The sequence below is a fragment of the Onychomys torridus genome, chromosome 2 (genome assembly GCF_903995425.1).
Source record: "Onychomys torridus chromosome 2, mOncTor1.1, whole genome shotgun sequence".
In the NCBI taxonomy this organism is placed as follows: Eukaryota; Metazoa; Chordata; class Mammalia; order Rodentia; family Cricetidae; genus Onychomys; species Onychomys torridus.
Window position 1 is genome coordinate 67,177,489 of NC_050444.1, and position 25,494 is coordinate 67,202,982.

Consider the following 25,494-nt stretch of genomic DNA (forward strand, 5'->3'; position numbering starts at 1 on the left):
GAGGGTCAGCGAGTGGAATTAGGTCCGGGAGACCCCTCCCGAGGGCGCCAGGCCAAGCCTGCCGCACAGACGTGCCGGCGGAGAGTGGGGGGGGGGTCCCCGGCACCGGAAGGTCTTACATCAGCCAGCCAGCCCACGTGCGACCCGAGGGCCGGGAGGCGCGCGCGGCCCGGGAGGCGGTGCCGCAGTCCGGGCTGAGCTTACGGCGGCCCCGCCCCGCCCTCAGTGCGCCTCCCCAGTCCGCGCTGCAGCCCGGGTCCTGAGCCGAGCGGCGCCGCGCAGGGCCGAGTGGAGCCGAGCAGCCGCCGCCGCCGCCGCGTCGCGTCGCCGGTTTAAAGCGCAGTGCGGGGCCTTGGCCGGGGGCGGCGGTAGTGAGGCCAGCGCCGCGCTCCAGCCCCCTTTTCCCTCCATGGTTTCTCTCCGCTCCCGCGAGTAACTTGGCTCCGGGGGCTCCGCTCGCCCGCACGCCCGCACGCCGCACGCCGCTCGGGACCACGCCGCCTCCGCCAGCCGCCTCCTTCCGACGGCCCTCGCCGCGCAGGCCGGGTCGCCTCTCCCCCCTCCGCCCCCGCCGCGGAAAGTTAAGTTTGAAGAGGGGGGACGAGGGGAACATGGACATGAAGAAGAGGATCCACCTGGAGCTGAGGAACCGGACCCCGGCAGCAGTAAGCAGAACCCCTCGGGGCGCCCGCGCCCCCCGATGACTTGCAAGTAATGGTGGCCACCTGCGGGCCACCGGGCTCCGGCCACGGCGCGGGGAAGGCGCTGCTCGCAGCTCGGACGGGGACAGGGAAGGCGGGCGGAAGGCGCGGAGGGGGGAGCGAGCGCGCGGGCATTAACTCTTTGGCGCCCGCGGGCCCCCGTGGCCACGGGGAGGACGGCGGGTGGGAAAGCAAACTTTGAGCCGCTCGCCCGCTCGGTCCTCTCCCGGAGGGGAGCGCGTGTGCGTGTGGCCGGCGGCGAGGGCGGGCGCGGGGGTTGTGTAACGCTGGGAGCCATGTTTGCAGCCTCCCGGGATGCGCGGCCGGGCGGAGGCCGGGCCTGCCGAGGAGCCGCGCCGCCAGGCCCGCCGCGGGGCCGGGCCGGGTTCCAAGCGCCCCCGCGGCCGGCCGGGGAAGCGGTCCGGGAGGCCTCGCGGGCCGCGCCGTGGAGGGGCTTCGGGTCCCCGAGGGGCGCGGAGCCCCTCGGGCGCGGCCTGGCGCGGAACGGGGGAGGGGCGGGCCTGGCGGCGGAGGTGGCGCAACCGCCGCCCCTCCCGAGGCCAAGTTTGAAAAAAGGATGCGCTTCCCGCCATTTTTCAAGCCTAAAAATACAACTTTTCCCCCCCCTCCTCTGCCCGGCTCGCCTTCGCCCTCGGCCTTGCCCACGCGGGCCTCCCGGGTCGGCCCGGCACCGTCACCGCGGTGGCTTCGCCCTCCCCCGCGCCGCCGCCCGGGGCCTTGCCCGAGAGGGAGGCCGGCCCCTCGGTGTGGGCGGCCGGCGGCTCCGCGCGCCAGCCGGGGCGCGCCACAGCGCCATGTTGGCGGGCGCCGTCTTCCTCCGCCGGGTGAGCCGGCCGCCCTCGCGCTGCCTGTCGGTCCCCGGGCTGCCCCCGCCCCGCGGGCTCGGCTCGGCGCGCACTGGAAGCGCGGCACTCGGCCACCGCCGCCGCCGCCGCCTGGTCCCCTCGCGGGCGCCCTCCCCCTTCTTAAAAGGGCAACGGTGGCCGGCGCGGGGCTGGGGTGGCCTGGGCCCCCGCACGTGCTCCGCGCGGCCTCTGCCACCGACCGTGCCCGGGCCGCGGGCCCGACGCCGCCCTCGTGCGCCGCGGCGCGTGTGGCCACGGCCCTGGGCCCGCGCTGTCGTCTGGGCCCGGTGGCTCCCCCCCCAGCCCCGGCTGGCGCACGCAGGTGGCGGTGGCTAACAAGTTGGGAACTTGGCGGAGAGGGCCTGCCTAGGTGCGCCTGGCGTGCCCGAGGCTTTGTGTTCCTGCCACAGGCCTTGAGGTCGGCACCGCCGAGGTGTGGGGCGGTCCCTGAGGACTGATTGGGTGGTGTCCCTGTTCCCGGGGCCCTGAGGATTTCGCCGGCACGTGTCCCTTCCATCCCTCAGTCAGACATTTTGTGCCCACCACGTGCTGGGGAATTGAGTGGTTAAATCGTCTTCTTCAACTTGAAAAGATGAGTTAATAATACCTGGAGCCTTTCATTCCAGGCCAGCCCACAGACATCAACAAGGGTATGAAATGACTAGATTCAGGTAAAGGACCCATGTTCCAACTTACACCCTTTTGCCAGAGTCAGGCCATGGAACTAAACGTGAGTTTGTGACTGCACGTTTAAAGCGCCCAAAAGCAACAAGTGGTTGGTGGATACAGCGTTGGACATCCTTGGTCTCTAGAATCACCGATTTACTGCGTATTTACCTACAGTATGCCAGGGCCTGAGAAACCAGCGTAAACAAGACATGGAGTATCCCCCGGCCCTCCTGGGCCTCAGATTCAGGGGCCACACTGATCCTCTTGTACCTGGTGGGGCTAGAGGGGCCTTTTTTGAGATTGCCACTGAGATTGTAGGTGTGTGAAAGGGAATCTACTTAGGTGGAACCAGGCCATTGGCAGATGATTTTTTGGAAGAACTTTGACCTAAAACTGAAGGGTTTGAAGGGGAAGATGCTGCAGGTATTTTTGAGTGTGTTTTTCTTTTTTAAGACAGGGTCTCTGTAAGTAGGTAGTCTCCGTTGCTTCTAAGTTGGCATCCCCTGCCTCAGCCTCCTGAGTACTGATACAAATTACCAAGCAATGCTGTAGTTTGGGGGTGACTGAAAAGTTTCACCAAGTGTCATGAAGCAAATGTTAGGTTCCAAGATGGCACCTTTTAAATGAGCTCATCTCTCTTGAGTGTGGTGGTGCATGCCTTTTGATCCCAGCACTCAGGAGACAGAAGCAGGCAGATCTCAGTAAATGTAAGGTCAGCCCAGTCCCATATAGCAAGACCTTGCCTCAAAAAAACAAAAGCAACTTTTTGTATAATGTAATGTCTCAGAACATACTGCAGAAACGTGTGGTACTTTCAAATGGTAAGGAGTAATGTTGGTCCCCGGGACCCTACAGACTTGTCGTGGGGGTGCCAAAAAGTTCCCAGTCCCAGCTGAATGTGCTTTTTAAAAAAATATTTATTTTTATGTTCATTGATGTTTTGCCTGTGTAAGGGTGTTGGGTTCCCTGGAACTGTAGTTACAGACAGTTGTGAGCCCCCATGTGGGTGCTGGAACTTGAATCTGGGCCCACTTGAAGAGCAGTCAGTGTTCCTAACCTCTGAGCCCTGTCTCCAGCCCCTGAATGTGGTTTTAGTCATTTGAGATCTAGGTGAAAGGGGGTGAGTGGAGGTTTGATATTTAAATACATATTGGTGTTTAAAACAGTGTGTGTGTGTGTGTGTGTGTGTGTGTGTGTAAAACAGTGTGTGTGTGTGTGTGTGTATGGTGGTTCTTGGTGGGGGCGTCTTTTGTTTGTTTGTTTGAAACTTTGACACCTGAAACATTTACCATCTTTGTGGTTTGCTCTTTTTCCTTCAAAGTACATAAGGCCCAAGATAACATGTTAGGTCCATATGCTACGCCTCTGTTAGTTAGCTATAAACATGGGTGTCCTCCTTTCCTCCAGGAAGATTTTAAAGCCCAAACAAGCTCTTGTAGAAGAGTGTCTTTTCACAGTGGGGGAAAATGGCATAAAATGACATTTTACAACACCCTCCCCAAAGAAAGATAAATACTATTTTAGAAGATTTTATAGGCAAGATGGGGGTACTAGGGACTGAACCAAGGGCATCTGCTCTATCAGTGAGCTTATTCCTTAGGAATTTCAGTTTGTGTGATTACCATGTACTAGATGGGGGGTCTCTTAGTGTCAGACCTCACTCAGTATGTTCATTCCCCAGCACTGCCACCCCCCAAAATAGGGAAGAAAAATGTATATTAAAAGTTTTCACTGAGAATAAATTGACTAGAACATACTACATATGCCACAAAAACTGGTGAGCTTTTTATTTTTAATAAGGTGAGAAAGCTGTGGCACACAGTAAAGACATACCTCAGGTCATGCAGCTGCTGCGCTCCAAAGTTGGAAGGGGCCTGTTCTGGCGTGAGGTTCTCAGCTTCCGTTCGAGAGCACAGGCTGCTCTGTGTGTGCCCCTTCTCACTCCACAGCCAGGGACAGCTAACCTTCTAACCAGAATTGGAAAACCAAGTAGCTTCTTACTGGAGTTTAAAAGAACAGAGAATCCTGTCCCCAACCTTGGTGTGCTGTATGCTTACACTGCTCATCAGTGGGTCTTACAACCTTGTTCACTGGGGGAGGCAGACTCCGTAGACCGATGTCCTTCTTGGTGTATGTGCTGTTGTGGCCCCACCCCCGACTTTTGGCATCTGTTGTTGAGTGTGATATAATTCTGAGCTCTATGGGATATTCTAATTGGTTGCATAGCAACTAATTGGGGTTGTTTTCTTTTGTACAGTAATACATCTGTAAAGAAAATTAAATGCAGATAAGCCAAAAACGGTTGATTAAAAATATGCAATACACACTTAACCTTCCGTGCATTTTGGTGTGTGGCCTAAAATTGCTGAATTTTTTTTCCCAATTTGGGTCATGTTATAAACATGTACTGTCTGGTTGCTTAAAGAAGAGCCTCAGTGACTGTCTAATTGCTTTTCAGAATTGTTCCCTTTAATCCACACTTAGGACACTGGCATTTCCTTTTCTGGGGTGGGGTATCTTTCTCAACTTTCCTGCCATCTGAACACATTGAAGGGCTGCTACTATGAATGTAAGCCCAGTGTGCTCTTTGAGGGACAGAACGAAATTATCTTTGGATTGTGTGTGTGTGTGTGTGTGTGTGTGTGTGTGTGTGTGTGAGTGAGAGAGAGAGAGAGAGAGAGAGAGAGACCTCAGAAGACAACTTGTAGGAGTTGGTTCTCTCCTGTCGTTAGGCTTGGCAGCAAGTGTTTTCACTCCTGGGCCCTGTCACCCTGGCTGTCCTGGAACTTGCTGTGTAGACCAGCCTGTCTTGAAACTGTTTCAAAATGTGCTTCTGCTGGGTTCTGGGACTGCAGGGGTGTGCCGCCATGCCCAGCCTCGTCCTTGTAGCTGGAGAGGACCTTAACTTCTCACTCCTTTCTCCCCCTAAATTCTGGGATCGCAGGTCTGTATCGCTGTTGTAGATTTTAGGGGTGCCAGGGATCAGGCCCAGGGGCTTATGCATACTAAGCAAGCACTCTAACAGAGCTCCAGTCCCAGTCTTGTCTTTTTTGTGTTTGTTTGTTTCTTTGTTTTTCTGAGATTGGGTTTCTCCAAGTAGCCTATAGGCTCTGCCTCCCAAGTGCTGAAATTAAAGGTGTGTTCTGCCATACCCACCTAGCCTTGTCATTTATTGTGGTTTTGTGATTGAATTCAGGGCTCCCAGCGTACTGGCTTAGCACTGCCGCCCAGCTCTACCCCCTTGCCCACTGTTAACACATTGTAAGCATTCTTGCCTTCATTTTTGAGAAATTAAAAAAAAGAATGTGTATTCCACTGTAAGTTTATGTGGGGGTCAGAGGACAGCTTGGGGAATCTGTTCTCCCCCTTTGAGTCTATTTTGGGGTATTTAGTATGGAGCAGTCTCCTCATAGAACAAGTTTATTAGTACACTACAGAGAGAGGCAGACATGGTAGTAGCAAACCACTGTATGTCGAAGCCACGGGGCTGTAACCTGGCACTAGGCAGAAGGATTACCTAAGTGTGGAGACAGGTATGGAGCAACAGGATATGGGCCTAACATGGATCTTTGGAACCTCAAAGCCCTTTCCAGTGACCCACTTCCTCCAGCAAGGCCCTACCCCCTAATACTTCTCAGTCTCCCTGGTGAGCAGTCAGCCTGTGGGGGCATTTTTATTCAAGCCACCACGACTCAATTTTGATTTAATTTCTCTGTGCCTTTCCCTCCTAGGACAAGTGTGTAGCTGGGGACGGTTGCCCAACCCTGACCCTAGGCGGAACTGGCCATTTTCCAGAGTACTGAAGGGATGAATGGAACTGAGAAAGGGTTGCAAAGGAGAAAGGAGGAACCTAGGGAAGAAGGAGTGCTGAATATTTGACATTACTCCTCACTGGAAGACCCAGTGCAAGAGTTAAAGGAAAGCTGGTTGTGCACACCTTCAGTCCTGGCACTCGGGAGGGCAGAGGCCAGCTGGGGCTATCCAGTGAACTGTCGTAAAAATAAAACAATTAAATACCTAGTCTCCCATACCCCAGCCTGGCATTAAACTCTGAGGATGACCTTCAACTCTTGATCCTGCAGCCTTTTTTTGTTTTTGTTTTTTGTTTTATTGTTTTCTTAAACTTTATTCACATTTGAGAAAGAAGCAAGTTCAATTGGGGAATGACTAAATAAGACTAAATAGGCCTTAAAAATTAAACTTTCCATCTTTGAGCAAAAGGCTACCTTGCTGTATTTTGGGCCACAGGACTCTCCAGTCTGCACAGTGCAGGTTGGGGCTGGCTTTCCCTCCTTAGGGGTTTGTTTGTATTGTTTGAGACTGTCTGTATCTTACTATGTAGCTATCCCTGACTGTCCAGGAACTCAGAGTAAACGTTCGATTAGTGGTGTGTGCCACCATGTCTGGCTGTTTATGAAATTAATTTAGTATTTTTATTTGTGTATGTCTGTATGTCTGCCACATCTGTTAAGGTCCTTATGGAGGTCAGAAAGAGAATGTCAGATCCCCTGGAGCTGGAATTGCAGGCAGTTGTGAGCTACCTGATTTGGCACTGGAAACTGAACTCAGGTCCTGGAGGAGCAGCAAGTGCTCTTAAACTGAGCCGTCTCCCCAGGCGCATATTTTTTGTTTTCTTCAAGAGTTTGTGTCTCATGAACTGAGGCTTCCCTATAACTCTTATCTAAGCCATCAAGGTTGAGCTCACACTTGCCTATCCCACACCTCTGCCTGTGTGCTAAGATTACAGGCATGTCTCAGCACCGTGCCTTCTCTTTTCCTGAGATGGTCTTGAACCTGTGGTCCTGCTGCCTCTGCCTTCTGAGGAGCTGGCGTGATTGGGTCGTACCACCATTCGGGCTCTGTGGAGAACCTTACACAGACTTGAAGGCAGCTAGCCAGTGGCACTCTGAGCCCTCTCTCTGAGCATAGCACTGAGGCTTGGCCTCATGTGGAAACTCCTTCCACTGTTCTGTCTAGGCTTACTCTCTAGTGGCTTATCCTGGCTGTGCCTCTGAGCTCCAGGGGTGAGACACTTCCTTACATTCTCAGCATTTCTGGAAAAGTCAGGGGTCTGTCTTTTCTCAGCCGTACTACCTCCTGCTCAAAGTCTTCCCTTGCTTGGCTGAGTGTTTCCTGAACTTTTGTCCTCCACTTTGGAACTTAGCTCATCTTGGTAGCACCGGAGAGAGATCTGTTACACCTGTTTCACCTCTCTTTACCAGAAGTTCGGTGTTTTCCCAGCCACTTCCATTTTTCTTTTCTAAATTAAAAAACAAAAAACAAAAAACGGTATGTATGACATGTGTCGTGTATGTGCCACAGTATGCATGTGGAGGTCAGAGGTCAACTGTATAGTCAGTTCTCTGCTACTTTTTTTGTTTGTTTGGGGGGGGGCTATTTTGAGACAGGGTGTGTGTAGTTCTTTGTGTAGACCAGGCTGGCCTTGAACTCAGAGATTTCACCTGCCTCTGTCTCCTGAGTACTGGGGTTAAGCCCTCTGCTACTTTTGGTTTTTCGAGACAGGGTTTCTCTGTAGCTTTGGAGGCTGTCCTGGAACTCACTTTGTAAACTAGGCTGGCCTCGAACTTACAGAGATACACCTGCCTCTGCCTCCCGAGTGCTGGGATTACAGGCGTGCGCCGCCGCCGCCGCCGCCGCCGCCGCCGCCCGGCTCTCTGCTACTTTTTTATGTGATTGAACTCAGGTGTCCAGGCGTAAACAGCAGTGCTTTCCTGAGGACCAATCTTGGTCCATTGCCATGACAGAATGGCTTGTTGCAGTTCTGTTATACAGGTGTGACATCACATGCCCTGCTGTGTTCAGGGCCATCTTTTTGTTTGTTTGTTTGTAGACAAGAGTTGCTCTGTGTAACTATCCTGACTGTCCTAGAACTCACTCTGTAGACCAGGCTGGCCTCGAACTCACTGAGATCCACCTGCCTCTGATTCCCAAGTGCTGGGATTAAAGGTGTGAGCTACCACCGGCTGGTGTCATCTTATTTTTATGTATATATACTTTTGAAGGTTTGTTTTGTAGTTGAGACTGGCTGGGACTGACTGTTTAGCTCAGGCTATCCTTCAGCTTTCGGTCCTCTGCCTCAGCCTACCAGGTGCTGGGATGACAGGTGTGTGTCACTACTCCCAACTTTTTTTTAAATGAGCTTTCCAAATGTTTAAAATGAAATTTTTGTTTGGGCACCATGCCCTCCCTCCCTTCCTTCATTGCCAGAGGTCCATCCTCGATGCTTTTCCTAGAATACCATACCCTGCTACTTCTCTTCCCTGATGACTCTCAAATACAGACGTGCATCCCAGACCTCCACTGAAACTCTGGGTCTGTGTGTCCAGCTGCCTGTGCCTGTGTGCGCCTGTACTTCCTGTGGTACTCTTCTCAAAAAACTACTCCTTGTAGGTTCTCTTTCCTCTAAACCAGAACCTACAACCTCTCTGATGGTTGTATCCAACCAACTTCAGACTCGGGTCCCAGCGGCCTCTTGAAATCTCCATTTTGCTCTTTGCCTTAGCAAATGTTTTCCACATTTGAGTGTCTTGTGTTAGTTGTTATGGCAGAGTTTCTTTGTATAGAAGCGACATTGGCTTTGGATTCAGACTGCACCTGCCTCTGCCCCAGTGATGAAGTGGCCTGTGGTAGTTTCAATTCCTCCTAGCTTATTTTAGACATAATAGTGTCATTTTTTAATAGTGTCATTGTGTATGACATTTTAATTTTATTATTACACAGGAAGTGGAAAAATTCTTAGTTGTGCATGGTGGTGTACATCTGTATTACCAACACTCAGGAGGCAGAGGCAGTCAGATCTCTGAGTTAGAAGATAGCCAGCTTCATATCGAGTTCTCGTAAACCAGGGCTACTTAGTGAGACCTTGTCTAAAACAAAACAACAAGACAAAAGTCTGAAATTGGAAAGTGTACTGGTGTAAAAATCTTTCGCTAGAATTTATTAGTGATTTTTTTCTTTGGGGAAGGAAAAGCCAGGCATGGTGGTGCATTCCTTTAATCCTAGCACTCCGGAGGCAGAGAAAGGCAGGTGGAACTCTTGAGTTGGGTCCTGCTTGCTTGGTTTACATAGTGAGTTTCAGGACAGCCAGGGCTATGTAGAGAGACCCTGTCTAAATATATATATTTATATATATATAAAACAACACACACACACACACACACAAATGGCAAGGGAACTATTAAGCAGCTGAGTGGTAGTAAGATCAGTTCCCCTGATTCAGAGCAGCAGGCTCCTTGAGTTCAAATGCTCAGTTCCTTGATGATCCTGATGGCGAAGTAGTGTTCCTCTCCCTGTGGTTGTGCCCTTCCTGGGCTTTAAGAGTTCAGGAGGGTTTCTTCACTCCGTCCTTGAACTTAGACAAAGCCCCTTGGAGGCACAGCCGTGGAAAGAACAGGGACATAGTGTCACTTACGCTCTGAGAACTGTGGAATATGGGATATACACCATTATTTTTTTTTTTTTAGCATGAATATAACAGTGGGTCTTTGGGTCTTACTATGCTACTACTATAAGGCTAATCATGCTTTGTTTATTTGTAGTTGAACCTCCTCTACTTACGTAAAGACAGACTGTCCTTGAATATTGGTGTTTTATAGGGTCATGTTTGGAGTTTTTGCTTTTTTGTTGTCTCCTGTTAATGGTTTTTTTTTTAAAGCTTATTCCCTTTTTTGTTTGTATCCACAGGTTCGAGAACTTGTCTTGGACAATTGCAAAGCAAATGATGGAAAAATTGAGGGGTTAACAGATGAATTTGTGAACCTAGAGTTCCTCAGTTTAATAAGTGTAGGCTTGTTTTCAGTGTCAGATCTCCCCAAGCTACCGAAATTGAAAAAGGTAAGTTTTCTTTCTTGCTTTTTCTTTTTTGAGGCAGGGTTTCTTTGTGTAACAGCTCTGGCTGTCCTGGAACTCACAGACATCCACTCTGCCTCCTGAGTGCTGGGATTAAAGGTGTGTGCTTAACCCCACCAGCCTGCACTTTGTTTAGTTGTTAAGAAAGGAGAGCCATGCACAGGTTTGGTCTGTGTGGCTGAAGCTAGGCTTAGTGGGCTGTGGCACTGAGGTGAGGCTGCTGGGCTGTCTGTCTTCCTTCCTAAGATGGAAGTTCACATCTTTATCACCTGTAGGAGCCACACCTGACCTGCAGGGCTGCAGCAACACTGTTGGGTTATGAACTGCTCTATAAATAATTGGTTAATTGTTGCAAGTTTTGTTTTCCTTAGCTAGGTTTTGCTCTTAGGCTCTGGCTCAGGAGTCAGAAGAGCCTCCTCCTTTCTGTGCTTTAACATATCTGTAGATGAAGAGGAAAAATAATGCCTGTCTTACCTGTGGAGGGCATGCATGTGTTTATAAACGTGTGCCTCAGAGGCACCCGATCTGGAAGTGGAGTTACAGACAGTTGTCAGCTGCCCTGTGGGTGCTGAGAACTGAACCCAACTTCTGCAAGGACAGCAAGTGCTCTTAACTGCTGAATCATCTCTAGCCCTGCCATGTAATCTCAGTAACTGGAGAGTTTGAAATGTGCTGTGGGTGACCAGGAAAGTCCTGTGTAACAAGCCATGTGGTATCTGCTTGTAATCCAGCTCTTAGGAGGCAGAAACGTGAAGGACTGTGGGTCCTAGGCCAGGCAGAGCACTGTCTCCTATGTCTTGTGGGCTCCCCATCTACCTTGCCCCCCCTCAAAACAAAAGACCCACAAAAGATAAGCCTGCTCTATTTCTCTTCGGCCATTGTTAGTTTACCACCCTCTAGTCATGCTCTCTTGCCTTCTAGTCTTCCCAGAAAGGGCAGAATACTTAAAAAGGTTTTCTCTTGTCTCTGTGTTTGTCAAGGAGGTGGAAGAAACTTTATTCCTGTGGACTGTTTATTGATAGGTGTGGCCACAGGCCTGCCAAGAAAGACACAGCTATTTTCCTAAAGCCACCCACAGAACTCTGGTGTTAGGGCCAAATAAGAATCTTTTGCGGGTTGGGGATTTAGCTCAGTGGTAGAGCGCTTGCCTAGCAAGCACAAGGGCCTGGGTTCAATCCTCAGCTCAAAAAAAAAGAATCTTTTGCATTGTTGAAGGAAAGGAGATGTGGTATGGTTCACAAATTCTTACCTTCATGGGCACCAGACACACATGTGATATACAGACATACTACAAACACATTCATACACAAAATCTAAGAAAACATTTAAGAAGTTATATGTATGGGTGGTCAGTGACATTGGAAAGATACAGATCATCTGGAGACCCTTATAATAATATTAATTATAAATGCTCAGCTGATAGGTCAAGCTTGTTTTGAGCTAGCTCTTATAACTTACATTAACCCATTTCTATTTATCTATGTGCTGCCCTGAGGCTTGGGTACCTCATGCACACTCTCCACCCTGCTGTCTCTCATCTGCGTCTCTTAGTGTCTCGTCTGGAATCTTGAACTCCACCCTTCTTCCCAGTATCCCCTTAGTCTGATTCTCCTGCCTAACCTTATCCTGTCTGCCTATAGGCCAGTCAGCTTCTTTATTAAACCAGTCCCAAAGACATATTCACACAGTATAAAGGGATATTCCACAGGCTCACATTGAGGGCACAGTCACAGTCAGTATGGTGAGGAGATGTGCTGGGGGCAGTGGCACACTGGACATGCTGGATACATACAGTCACAGTCAGTATGGTGAGGAGATGTGCTGGGGGCAGTGGCACACTGGGCATGCTGGATGCATACAGTGCAGTCGGTGCAGTGTGTGCAGCTGGGAGAAGAGACATGCATTCTTCTGTTTGATTCAGTCTGGGCTTCAGGCCATGAGATCGGGCCGCGTGTGTTCAGCATGGTTCCCTCCATTAGCCCTCTCTGGAAACCCTCAGACAGCAGTGTGTCCCTCACTAATTCCAAATCTGTCAAGGCAGCAATGAGATTAAGCACCACAAGACTTTATTCAATCTTTCTCAGATGTTCGGTTCCTTGAGACAGGGCCTCACTGTGTGCTGCTAGGATGAACTAGAGCACAGTCTCCTGCCTCAGCCTCCCAAATGCTGAGATTGCAAGCTTGCACCATACTGGGCTTTTTCTGAAGAGTTTAAACACTGATCACTCACAGGGCTGATGAGAAGGTGATCGATCATACTTGAAAGGCAGATTGAATGTTCTCACAGCTGGTAAGGACTGTATGTTCTTCCTACCTCAACATACACAGACTCTTAATAAGAAACAAGTACTAAGAAAATTGATACATAATGGTTTTAAATGTTATGCTAGTAAAGGCTTTGGGGTTGTCATATTGTCTCCTTCTGTAGGAAGATGTGATGTTCTAGCTATATGATCTAAACATAGAAGGGAAGTGTCTGCTATTAGTTTCCAGAAATTATGAGAGCCAGTGCTTGAGTCTGTATTGATTGACTAGCAGGGGTTTTGTTTGCTTTCTCCTGAAAATGTGCTTGTGAATGGGGCACAAACCACAGCATTCACACAGCAGTCAAAGAACAACTCCAAACTCGGTCCTCAGGCTTGGGGCGTGTGCTGTTAGTTACACTCACTGCCCTCCCAAACTAGTCCTCTGTTCATGACATGCCAAAGCCTTTGGTTCATGGAGTCATATTGTTTGCTCGGTTTTCTTTGTTTTTTGGCTGTTTTGTCTTGTGTACTGGGGATTGAACTCATGGGTCTTAGGAATCCTAGACAAGCACTCTACACACACAGGCCATATTCCCAGGTCTTTTGTACCCTTTTAAAACTTGGAAACAAGGTCTCTAAGTTGTATAGGGTGGCATGCTACCTCAGCCTCCTGGGTAGGTGGGTTCCAAGCCTCTGTCACCATGCCCATCATGTGAAATTTCCACAGTTAGCACAGCAGGCATGTGTGGAGTACAGCGAGTGGACCAGGAGTTCTTCAGTAGCTGAGTATGTGGAGGCACCAGTTACATTTTTGCAGGTTATTTCCCTGTCTGTAAATGGGAAGATGAGTTTATTGTAAGAGCAAATGAGGTGATGTGCTCTGAAAAGTGACCAGCACCCAAGCACTACATGATGATTGACTACCTTTTTATCTTGTCACCGGCATAAAAGATTGGAGCCATCTATGTGGCCTGGGGTGTCTGTCCATCTGTTCTTCCTTCCTGTTTGTCTTTGTTTACGTGTGGGGGAATGCCCTTAGAGGTCAGAAGAAGACATTGGATCCCCTGGAGCTGGAGTTACAAGTGGTTGTGAGCCTTCCAACATGGATGCTAGGAACTGAACTCTGTCTTCTGGAAGAAAAACGCCTGCTCTGGACTGCTGGGTCCCGTGGCCTGAGTGTTTATCTGCAAAAGGAAGACTTTCACTTACATCTCCACTTATACTCCGAGACACTAGCAATTATTTATTTATTTATTCATTCATTCATTCATTCATTCATTTTTATTTATTTTTTGAGCTGAGGATCGAATCCAGGGCCTTGCGCTTGCTAGGCGAGCGCTCTACCACTGAACTAAATCCCCAACTGACACTAGCAATTTTTAATGAGTGCTCATACTTTTTGTGGGCACACCATTGCCTGTATGACTTAGCTATAGCTGAGAAACTAAAGTAGCTTACCGTGGAGGTTAGTGCCAGGTTTACAAAAGCAGCAGCCTCTGAGGATAAGGCTTTATATAAACCCTTAGGTAACGCCCAGGCACCCCCTTGCCATAACACATACTTGGTGCTAGGTGTTGATTGCGTGGCCTTGCACAGGGGATCTGATGGCCTCTTCTAGCCTCCACAGGCACTGCATGCACATGGCGCCTATACAAAGCACATATAAAGTCTTTTTTAAAAAACTTCTACCTTCTGGCGTATCTGCCTCACTCATCCCAGATGTTGCTGGTATCTAAACTACTTGATTTGGACTTAGTCAAATAAAATAATGTTTGTAATCTAACGAACAGGACTTCTAGGGGAGCAGTTCTACATGCTCCACATGTAGAAATCTGAGAACAACCTCAGGGGGTCATCTCTCTCCACCAAGTGGGTTCCAGGGTTGAACTTGATCTGTCAGCCTTGGTAATAAGACCTTTACCAGCCCTTGTAGTTTTGCTAGCCATTTATTTATTTATTTTTGTTTGTTTGTTTGTTTATTTTGTTTATTTATTATGTAGACAGTGTTCTGTCTGCAGGCCAGCAGAGGGCGCCAGATCTCATTACAGATGGTTGTGAGCCACCATGTGGTTGCTGGGAATTGAACTCAGGACCTCAGGAAGTGCAGGCAGTGCTCTTAACTGCTGAGCCATCTCTCCAGCACTATTATTTATTTTTGTTAGGAGAAAAGGTCTCACTCTAGCCCAGGCTGGCCTAGAACTCTGGTTCCTCCTTCCTTGGCCTTCTACTGAGTTGTGGGTAGCAGATGTGTGCAGTGCCGTCTGCCTGGTTCTTTGATAGGGGTATTTGCTTTTTATCCCAATTCAGTAGTGAGTGATTCTCTGTACGTGTGTTTCCTTTTAGCTTGAGCTCAGCGATAATAGAATCTTTGGAGGTCTGGACAGACTAGCAGAAGAACTTCCAAGCCTCACACATCTGAACCTGAGTGGAAATAAGCTGAAAGACATCAGCACCTTGGAACCTTTGGTGAGTGACTGAGAATTTAGAGAATGGGTTGTGTCATGTTCATTTTCATATTTCTAGTGGGAGAAATGATTGAGAAGAATAATTGACTTAAAAAAATGCCATCATTCTACTCTTCATAGAGTGGCTTTTAAAGGTCACAGTCTCTAAGGTGTATTCCTGGGACCTTGCTCCCCTGACTGAAACTGTGATGGTATCATGCAGTAGAGAATTTTTCATGGTTTTTTATCCTTTTTTAAATACAGAGTTACTATAACCTTAAGCATGTCTCCTAATTTTTCCCACTAGACTGGCCAAGCTATTCTGTATTGTAACAGAACAGTGTGTCTTAGGTGACATTTCAGCACAGTCAAGAAGGGCAGCTCCAGTGGTTGGTGATCTTAGGCTTCTCTATATCACTGTTGCAGAGTTTTGGGTAGACACAGATCTTCAGTCTTATTGTAGGTTAGTTAAAGAGACCAAATTTTAAGTCCTTAAGCAAACTGAACAGAGAAAACAGTGTTCCCTGCTTTACTTAAGAGCTCAGGACAGTCCGGGAGGAAGTCATTTATTTTGTAGATTGGAAGGCTGTTGCAGGGAGAGCTCAGCCACTGGAGGTTCTGGAGGAGACAGGGTTAATAACAGGAGAGAGGCAGCCCTCGGGGTAGACTCTGAGAGACAGTAGGTGTCGGAGACAATAAGAGTTTTATCTCGCTGGAAGAATGCTCTGTTGGGGGCTGTGGGTTTGGCTCAGGTGGCAGAATGCTTGCACAGAATGCATGAAGCCCTGGGTTCCATAAACTGAAGCCTGCCTCAGTCCCAGGGCGGGATCAAGAGTTCAGGGTCATCCACCATGCATAGCAAGTTTGAGGCCAGCCTGAACCTGGATTATGGGAAACTCTATCAAGCAAAAAAAAAAAAAAAAAAAAAAGTACAGTAGAACCCCGCTCTCTTGGTACTCTGGAGGTGAAGGGACCTCCTTCTCCTCCCTTCGGTATGTAGGGACAGTTTCAGTCACTTTGCCATGCCCTTTACTTCTATGTTCCTGTTTGCTCTTCTCTTTGGTGTGGTGCTGAGAGCTCATTTCTTAACCCTTGTTCTGCAGATCTTGCTTTTTTTCTACTGTCCATTGCTGGATGCTCCCACTCCTTCAATTTTGCTAGTTTCGTTTTTTTTCTGTGTAGAGCAGCCCGTTTCCAAGTTAAAGATAATGTATTGCATTTTGTTGTATCCAAGGACATTTAATATTTGTTCATTGTAGGCTTGTAGCCCAGAGAACAGAGAATAGCTGTCCTGTTTAGAGAGGAAACGGAGTTTAGAAAGCCTAAGTAATTGTTTGGAATTAATGGCAGGATCAAATCCAAATTCACTTAATTTTCCATTGCCCTTGGGACCTGTTTTCTTTCTACATGTAAATTGATTCCATACCTAAATATCAGGGAAATGGAATTCCCAAAGGAATACTCAGGCTAACAGTCCCTCACGGTCAGTGCCAAGCCTATGTTTATTGCTTGGTGGCAGATCTCTTTATTCTGGGCTATGCCAAGCTGAGGACTAGCACCCCTGTACAGAAGTGTGTGTGTATTTGCTTTAAACAGTCTTTCCTTGCTGGATAACCAGCTGCTCCTGATTCTCCTGGAGACTGAGTCCTCTGGGAATCCTGTGTTGGTGTTAACTGTCACCGAAGCAGAGCACAAATACTGAGCAGGGATTGTTTTCTTAAGGCTTCTTGTTCTGGGCTGTAACAGATTAGGGTCCCAAGCCAGTGAAGAAGTAATTTTGGTTGCTATGCTTGTACCACTGTGGTGGATGTGTGATGCCTGGTGCCCTGTAGATCCTTTGGTAGTTGTTGAAAAAGTTATCTACAAAGTGAATAGAGATAGTATGGCCCTTGTTTTACATTGAGGGAACTGAGGCTTAGATGATACTGACACCCTGTGGCAGAGCTACATGGCTCTATACACCCCATGCTGCTTGTAAAAGCCTGAGCTGGGCTGGCCTTCTGGTTCTCACTTGGAATAAAGGAAATCTGTAAGAAAGGTGAAGGGGGAAGACTCTGGGTCCAGTGTTGACTTCTGAATGTTCTAGAGTGGGGAAAACACCATCCTCATCCTCATCACCACACATTGTGAACACTGCATTGAGCCCAGTTTTGAAAGGCAATGCAATGATTGTGAATGCCTCTGCTTGCTACAGGGACATTAACGAGAGACAAAGAAGGCATCAGTTCAAACTTCCTGGGACACCTTTTTTAAGAGACCTGGGCCATCCAAATCATCCCCCAAAGCCCTTCTAAATTCTAAGAAGGCAAGCAAAATTATTGTTAATAAATGTTTTATGTTTATTATGGCTAGCCTATATTAGCTTAGGTCAAGTTTCTGGCATGGTATGGTTGCTAAGTTTTTAGCAGTGTTTACACATCACATTGGGATCCTGTATAATCTGTATTTTGAGCCTGCTGGGCTGTAAGTACAATTTTACTGCTTTAAATAGTCTACAGAATACTGTAGTTATGTAGGATTTGTTACTGTCAACTTGCTTATATTTCATTTCCCACCATACTGTTTGGCATGTCTGAATTATTTGATAATGGGTACTTTATCAAACATCTAAGATTCATGCCGGTCAGAATAGGGTGGCCTTGATGGCCCTGTACAGTAGATTAATCAGTGGCCCGGTCCATTAAGTAAACAATTTTAGGCAATCCAAGGGTGGTGGTGTGTGCCATCGTCCCAGCTACTGCGGTGCCAAAGCAAGCAGACTGAGACAAAGGCTGCGTGCTGAGACATGCACTTCAGAAGAAGGGGAGGAGCACAGGGGGAACCTTTCTAGGAAGCTGCTTACACTGATTGTCCTTTTTATGTCTTACTTGGTATAGAGTCGGCTCTTACTGTAACCAGGTACAGTATAGAACTCTTAGACCTTGAGATTGAGGTGAGGGGATTGGGAGCTCTAGGCCAACCTAGGCAGAAAAGCTGTCTCCAAAAAGAAAGCTAGTGAACAACCTGTGCTGGTTATTTGGGATGGTATTATAGCATTTTTTCCTCTTTGGGAAGAAATAGTACCTGGGTTTCTGAGGCCGCCTGGTAGGAAACCTAATCTGAAAACTGCCTGCTAGAAAGTCAGCCACCCCTAGAACTGGCAGGGCTGGGCCAGCCTTCTTAAGACATTTGGGAGTGGCTTTCATAAGCACATTATTGGATGGACAACTTAAATCATTGTACATTGTGTGTCTGATGGGCAGGTATAACTATGCCTGTAGTCCTGCTGCTGGGTTTTCCCTGGTTCTCCTCTGAGAGTAAAACTCAGGTGAGCCCTTTCCTTATGAGGGAATGAAGAGTCTTCTGTAAGAGTCAGCAGCCCTTTCCTTAAGGGTCAGATAGTGAAAACATGAAGCTTGGTTGGCAGTCTGTATCACAGCCACTCACCTGTCACTCTGAGAGGAGATGATGTGTGGTAGATGAGCAGATGAATGTTGTGTGCCAGTAAAACTTTCTCAGCTGAGCATGGTGGCACACGCCTTTCCTCCTAGCATTTGAGAGGCAGGTGCAGGCAGATGATCTCTGAGTTTGGGGCCAGCTAGGGCCATATAGAGAGACCCTGTTTTAAAAACAAACAAAACTGCTGGGTGGCAGTGGCACATACATACCTTTAATCCCAGCACTCAGGAGGCAGAGGCAGGTGGATTTCTGTGAGTTTGAGGCCAGGCTGGTCTACAGAGTGAGATCCAGGAAAGGCACCAAAGCTATGCAGAGAAACTCTCAAAAAAACAAAAAAACAAACTTTAGTTTACAAAGTGAGCCAGATTAGCCAGTACACTGGTGTACCACCACATTCTGGAGTTTTAAAGTTAACTTTGAAAGCAGGAATTACAGAGATGCCTTCAGTCCTGAAAGCAGAGTTTTGTTGTATCCACATTTCTTCTAGGTTGTGTGAATGCGGCAGTAACTTTGCAAATGAAGCATCACTGTTGGATTTGTTAGAACTTGCTTCTTTGGAGTTTTTTGAGTGAGGGGGTCACATGTAGCTGACAGTGACCTTGACCTTATGATCATCTAGCCTCCTACATACTGAGATCACAGGCCTGCACTACCACACCTGGTTTATGTGGTTCTGGGGATCACATCCATGGCTCTGAGCAAGCACTATATCAAATGAGCTACTTCCCCCTACGCACACACATATTGATGTTTTTTTGTTTAATTTTGTGAGTACTAAACTTTGATTTTACAATTAATAAAAGTTACTTGTGTCTGTACACACACATAGAAATGTCACCCGCACTCTACTAGGCTGTTTGTACTGTTCTAGAATGTGGCAGGATATATGTGACGATGCCTTAAGTTTACTTTAGAAAAGTCTGGTGACGTTAAACTCTTCCAAAGATCTTAAAAGAGACAAAAGGAGTGTGAGGTTTCTCTGTTCATGCAATCTAAGCTATGTGTACCCCTCTGCCCATGCTGGTACACCTCATGCCAGGTTTCAATCCATCCTCCAGTGCTGCTCATGAGTGGACCCTGTGTACAGTTCAGCTACGTCACACTTAGACTCCTATTGCTACTAGGAAAAGATATTGTGCGCTCGCTCGCTCTCTCTTTCTCTCTCTCTCTCTCTCTGATTGGTTTTTCAAGACAAGGTTTCTGTGTGTAACAGTCTTAGCTGTCCTAGAACTAGCTCTGTAGACCAGGCTGGCCTCGAACTCCCAGAGATCCACCTGTCTGGATTTCTGGGTGCTGGGATTAAAGGCATGCGCCACCACCACCCGGCCACAAGAAATTGTTCTCTAGGGTAGCCAAAAGCATAGTGTTTTCCTGTGTACAGGGATGAATGAGTAGCAGCTAATTGATGGGGAGCCTAGACTTTTACCTCTTGAAAGTGGTTTGATGACATGTTCTTTTGATTTAGGAATTGTGGTTTTTGGTTCTTTCCTTTAGAAAAAGTTGGATTGTCTGAAAAGCCTGGATCTGTTTGGCTGTGAGGTCACTAACCTGAATGATTACCGAGAGAGTGTCTTCAAGCTCCTGCCCCAGCTGTCCTATCTGGATGGCTATGACCGAGAGGACCAGGAAGCCCCTGACTCAGACGTGGAGGTGGATGGTGTAGAGGAAGCTCCTGACTCAGATGCAGAGGTGGATGGTGTAGAGGAAGCTCCTGACTCAGATGCAGAGGTGGATGGTGTGGACAAAGAAGAAGAGGATGAAGGTGGGTAGACTGAGCATCTCCTAACCCAACATCTGCCTTTTCAGTTTGATGGTGCTCTGCCAGTGTGCGTGCCTGTGTCCCTGGTCAGTGCTATAACCCTAAAATGCTTGAAAGTCAAGTGGTTTTATTAGCCAGTAGGGTTTTTCATCTTTCCGTGGAGCCAAGTGTTACATATCTGCTGCTTCATACAGCCCCTGGAGTCTTTCGTGTTCCTGAAGAGCTTGTTATCTCAGTGTCTCCTTGACTCTGCCTACTGTCCTTCCTAGCTTAGTGCCTGGCCTATAAACTTGAAGACACATTATCTTAGGTTCTGCTTTTAGTCATGGAAGTATAACTTCTGGGTATAACACTGAATTCACCTTTTTTTTCCAGGTGGGTGTGGTGGCACACTTAAAATCTCAGCACTCCAAAGATAGAGTAAGGTTCAGAAGTTGGAGGTCAGCCTAGTCTACGTAGCAAATACCTTATGCAAAAAAGGACTGATTTTTTTTTTCCAGAATTTTTAGTATTTAATCAAAGTTTTTTTTCTTTTTTTTGAGATTTATTTATTTATTATGCATACAGTGTTGTGCCTGCACACCGGATGAGGCAGCAAATCTCATAGTGGATGGTTGTGAGCCACCATGATGTTGCTAGGAATTGAACTCAGGACCTCTGGAAGAGCAGCCAGTGCTCTTAACCCTGAGCCATCTCTCCAGCTCCTAAATCAAAGGTTTTCTTGTATTTTCAAGTCCGTCTGGGTAAAGTCTTTGAAATTGAAAGCCATGGGTGGTAGCTTAGCACTTTTGGAAATGTCCAAGGTGGTAATGGCCAGCAGAGCACAGGAGGTTGCAGTTAGACAGCTGGTGACGGGCAGGTTAATGAGATACAAGGGGGCAGTGGGCAGAGAAGGGTAGTTCACTCGGTTCCAGTTTCTATGTCCAGTTATTCCTAAGTTATTTGTGGTGGTTATGTAAGATTGCTGTAAACAACACATTATATCATTGAGCTATATCCTTGGCCAGGTGTGGTAGCAAAACAGAGCCCAAGGGTGAGGATGTAGCTCGGTGGTAGAAGGCTTGCTTGACTTGTGGAGGCCCTGGATTCTGACCTCAGCACAGCAAAAGAACATGACGCAAGACAGGATTCCAGTCAGCACGGGGTGCAAGCAAAGGAAGGGCGCTGAAATGGGGGTGGGGGAGTGAGCGCCTCCGCTGGGTAGAGCCCCAGGTCTGTTGCAGTAGAGGCTGGAAGTCAGTCAGCTGTGGCAGCAGGCATGTGGAAGGAGAGAGGCAGGAGACCACGGGGAACTGGAGGCTGGTAGAGAGGAAACCGCCTCTAGACTGGGCACCCAGGAGCCTAGACTATTCTGTGGCCTGGGATTAAGCCGTAGGGCCCTGATGGGACAATGCTCTCAGCACTCTTCCTAATAGGGGGCTGGCCGTTTTTGTGTGGAGGGGTAGGTGTTGAAACTGTCTCGGGAGCTGGGGCTGGCCATCAACTCCTAGTCTGCTTCCACTGTCTGGGCACTTACTTTCTTGATTTTTCTGATACACTCTTAGGATTAAGGACTGGTACAAAGAGGGCAGCTGAAAGTCTCCTGATGTTTGTAGGCCAACTTTGGGTTCTCTGACCTTTTCAGTTAGACCCTATGAGTCATCAAGGTTATTTAGTCCGTCCGTCCGTCCTTCCTTCCTTCCTTCCTTCCTTCCTTCCTTCCTTCCTTCCTTCATTTATTTATTGTTTTTAGGCAGTATTTTATCTTTAGCAGCCCCTGGCTGCCCTGAAACTCTCTGTAGACAAGGCTGGCTTTGAATTCACAGAGGTCTTTCTGCCTGCCTCTGCCTCCGCCTCCCGAGTACTGGGATTAAAAGTGTGCCCAGCCCGTTAACAGCTTAGATGCAAGATTGTAAAACATCAGAAGCGGGGTTGGGGATTTAGCTCAGTGGTACAGCGCTTGCCTACAAAACAAAACAAAACATCAGAAGTGAACTTCTGCCCTTTGGGGTTCTCCCATTGTGCTGTAAGCCTGTATTTAAGACCTCCCTCCTTCAATAAGCGGCATTCGGGATTCAAAAAAGAAGAAGAGGGGGTCAACATCACGATGGGGAAACCCACAGAGACAGCTGACCGGTGCTAGTTGGAGCTCACTGACTCTGGACTGACAGCTCGGGAACCTGCATGGGACTGAACTAGGCCCGCTGAATGTGGGTGACAGTTGTGTGGCTTGATCTGTTTGTGGGGTCCCTGGTAGTGGGACCAGGACTTACCCCAGGTGCATGAACTGGCTTTTTGGAGCCCATTCCCTGTGGTGGGATACCTTGCTCAGCCTTGATACAATGGGGAGGGGCTAGGCTCTCCTTCAACTTGGTATGCCAGACTTTGTTGACTACCATGGGAGGCCTTACCCACTCTGAGGAGTGGATGGGGGCAGAGTGGGAGGGAGGTAAGGAGGTGGGAAAAGGGGAGGGAGGGGGAACTGGGGTTGGTATGTAAAATGAAAAAAAATTTAATAAATATAAAAAAAAAGCGTGCTCAGCCTTAATAATTTCTCTTTTGGGCTCTTTTCAGAAGGAGAAGAGGAAGATGAAGAGGAAGATGAGGACGGTGAAGAAGAGGAGGATGATGAAGAAGAGGATGAAGATGAAGACGAAGATGTAGAAGGAGAAGAGGATGAAGATGAAGTCAGTGGGGAGGTAATGTAACTCTTTTCTTCCTTCTGTTAGTGTAAAGGGAAGAAAGAGGTGAAGGCTGATAATGGCAGCTTTTGTCTGAATATGGGATATGCCTGCTTAATGCTGCCTAGATACAGCACTTATGTCTGAGTTGCCTTTTAAATTACCAAAGAAGGGATGTAGAGTTGTGGTTGAAAGTTGAAGGTTAAATGTATGTATTTCTGCCTTGCAAGAGCAGAGGACTGAGTTTTATATAAGAGTGTATTCCTGTTATCCCAGGAACATCATGAGTTCAAGACCAGCCTAGGCTAAATAAGAATGTATCTTCACAATTGTATGCACAGTGTCGTGGGTTACAGCCCGACCCCACATACATAAACAGATCTGTCCGAACCAGTACTGCAGTATAAGATGATAAAACATTTACTGAAGTTTCCGTTTTAAGTTGCATGATAATTAGCACTTACCTGATAAACTGCTTACTTGTGAACATTGATGTTTTAATAACTTTATTTTACTTATTTATTGAACTGAGGGCTTTGTAGCTCAGGATAGACTAAACTGTTTGATCACCTGCCCACCCCTACCCCTTTGTAATGGATGGTGTAACAGGTATGTGCAAACATACCTGGCTTAAAAGGGCAATTTTATTTTATTTGTTTGTTGGTTTGTTTGGGGTTTTTTTGTTGTTGTTGTTTTCCCCAGAGCTGAAGACCAAACTCAGGGCCTTGCGCTTACTAGGCCGGCGCTCTACCACTGAGCTACATCCCCAACCCCCCAAGACTCTAAATTTCTGAGCCATCTCTCCAGACTGTTGCTGTTTAAAAAAAATTAGCATCTCTGTGCAGCCAAGTATGTAAAAAGAACAGTTTTCCCTCTAATGTGTTGTTATAACTATCTTTGCATTTTTATTTTTTATGAGGGATTGGTGAGTAAGTGCTTATGTAGCCCAGGCTAGCCTGAGTTCCTGGTCTTCTTCCTGTCTCCATATCCAATTGCTGGATTAACAATTATAAGCCATCAAGCCTGTGGGTGGGTGTGGGTGTATTTTCATACCCATAACACATCCTGCATGGAGACATAGAACGACTTTCGAGAGCTCGCGTGCCCCCCCCCCCCTCTCTTTTTTGTTTTTTGTTTTTCGAGACAGGGTTTCTCTGTGTAGCTTTGTGCCTTTCCTGAAACTCGCTCTGTAGACCAGGCTGGCCTCGAACTCACAAAGATCCGCCTGGCTCTGCCTCCCGAGTGCTGGGATTAAAGGCGTGCACCACCACCGCCCGGCCCGAGAGCTCTCTTGATTCTCCTGTTTTGTCTCTGTGGGTTCCAGTGATTGATCTTAGGTTTCATCTTCACCGGTTGAGCCATGTGTCTTAGCAGAATCCAGTGATGTTACGCTATTCTCTGTTTAGGAAGAAGAATTTGGACATGATGGAGAAGTTGATGAAGATGAGGATGAAGATGAAGATGAAGATGAAGGTGGGTCTGATGTATATAATTTCTGTTTCTCCTTTTTATCAAAAAATTACAGGAAAATGCTCCCACGTTAGTTTTTGTTTTGTTTTTGGACAAGCACGCACTTGTTCACCTTGTTTTTAATAAATTCAGCATTCCCGCTTTGGCTTCCAGGGTAGTTCTGAGATTGTATCTCTGCGAGACTTTGGTCACACTGAGCATATAGTGTTCTCGGTCCTGATGATTTAGCTTTATGAGCGCAGCAGGCATAGAACACCAGACCCAAACCCTTCTTTATTGCATGCACTTCGACAGTGCCCCTGTTTGACGCTCAGCCTTGTGGTATCTTACTTTCCTCCCAGAGCAACTCCCTTGTGTCATTCCTCCTGTTGTCTGTCTTTTAAGTGCTTTGTCCAAGGTCACTTGTGATCAGTGGCTTAGAAACAGGCTGGGTAAGTAGAGTTGTTGCTGTGTGTTTTCAGACATGCTAGGTTGGTGCCCAAAAGCTTAAGAAAAACACATGTGGACGGAAAAACCTCAGTCAGTTCGCCGTGTCAGTTGAGGTGCTACTGTGCCTTTTGCCTGTCTGGCCTCAGCGACCTGTTTATTTAAAGTGTCTGTCTTTGCTAGTTCCTATCCCTCAAAAGGTAGTTGCCTCTGTTAGCAGTGTCCCGGGCAGAGTGCTTTTCCGTGGTCTCACAACCAATTTTGTATTGCAGATGAGGAAGAAAGTGGGAAAGGTGAGAAGAGGAAGAGAGAGACAGATGATGAAGGAGACGATGATTAAGACCCGAAACAATCTGCAGGAAACAGAACTGTTGAGTACTGGTTGGACTGCTCATGGATTTGGTAGCTGTTTTAAAAAGGTAGCTGTGATACAAGCCCCAGGACACCCCCACCCAAAGAGCCAAAGAATAGTTCCCGAGACATTCCGCCTTCCTCCGTTTAGCCCCTTGGTAATCCACCACCAAGCCTGGGGACTTCGCCCCAACAGAATTGTAAACGTTGTTAGGTTTTCGTGTAAGACTCTTGCTGTATCCTGACAGCTGTGATTGGTGAGTTGACCGTCCTGGCTGCCAGTCACTGCGATTGTAACAACATTTTTACTTTCTGTACAAGGAAAAGCTTTGTAAATAAAATCTTAACATTTTGGGTCTGTTTTCTCATGCTTTTCTTTCTTTTTTTAAGACATTAGGACATTTTATGTGATGACTGCCAAAAACCGTATTTTCTAAGACTAAGTAAAATAAACGCATTGCTCTTTGGTAAAGCCTAGTTGTACTCACGTTTCTAAATTAGGCTCGAACTGTAGCTTGCCTTGTGTCTTTGGTTTGTTAGTGGTAAGGAAGCTCACTAATTATGACCAGGGGAGTGAGTGAGTTACTTTTAAAAA

At 47.6% G+C, this 25,494-nt stretch overlaps 1 protein-coding gene across 1 annotated transcript; it reads left to right on the top strand.

Moving 5' to 3' along the window:
* Positions 1-383: 383 nt before the first annotated feature.
* Positions 384-25,255, top strand: Anp32b (acidic nuclear phosphoprotein 32 family member B). Its single transcript, XM_036179302.1, has 7 exons — positions 384-665; positions 9,941-10,090; positions 14,695-14,817; positions 19,728-19,995; positions 22,546-22,670; positions 24,059-24,125; positions 24,821-25,255. Exons 1-7 carry the CDS (start codon positions 612-614, stop codon positions 24,886-24,888), a joined length of 855 nt encoding a protein of 284 aa, XP_036035195.1. The 5' UTR covers positions 384-611; the 3' UTR covers positions 24,889-25,255.
* The last annotated feature ends 239 nt before the right edge of the window (positions 25,256-25,494 follow it).

What these genes read in the sequence shown, in the direction of transcription:
- Anp32b (XM_036179302.1), top strand. Translation starts at nt 612, where the DNA reads ATGGACATGAAGAAGAGGATCCACCTGGAGCTGAGGAACCGGACCCCG. An exon ending in CAAAGAAGAAGAGGATGAAG is followed by an intron (nt 19,996 to 22,545) that starts GTGGGTAGACTG and finishes GGCTCTTTTCAG; the next exon opens with AAGGAGAAGAGGAAGATGAA. An exon ending in AGATGAAGATGAAGATGAAG is followed by an intron (nt 24,126 to 24,820) that starts GTGGGTCTGATG and finishes TTTGTATTGCAG; the next exon opens with ATGAGGAAGAAAGTGGGAAA.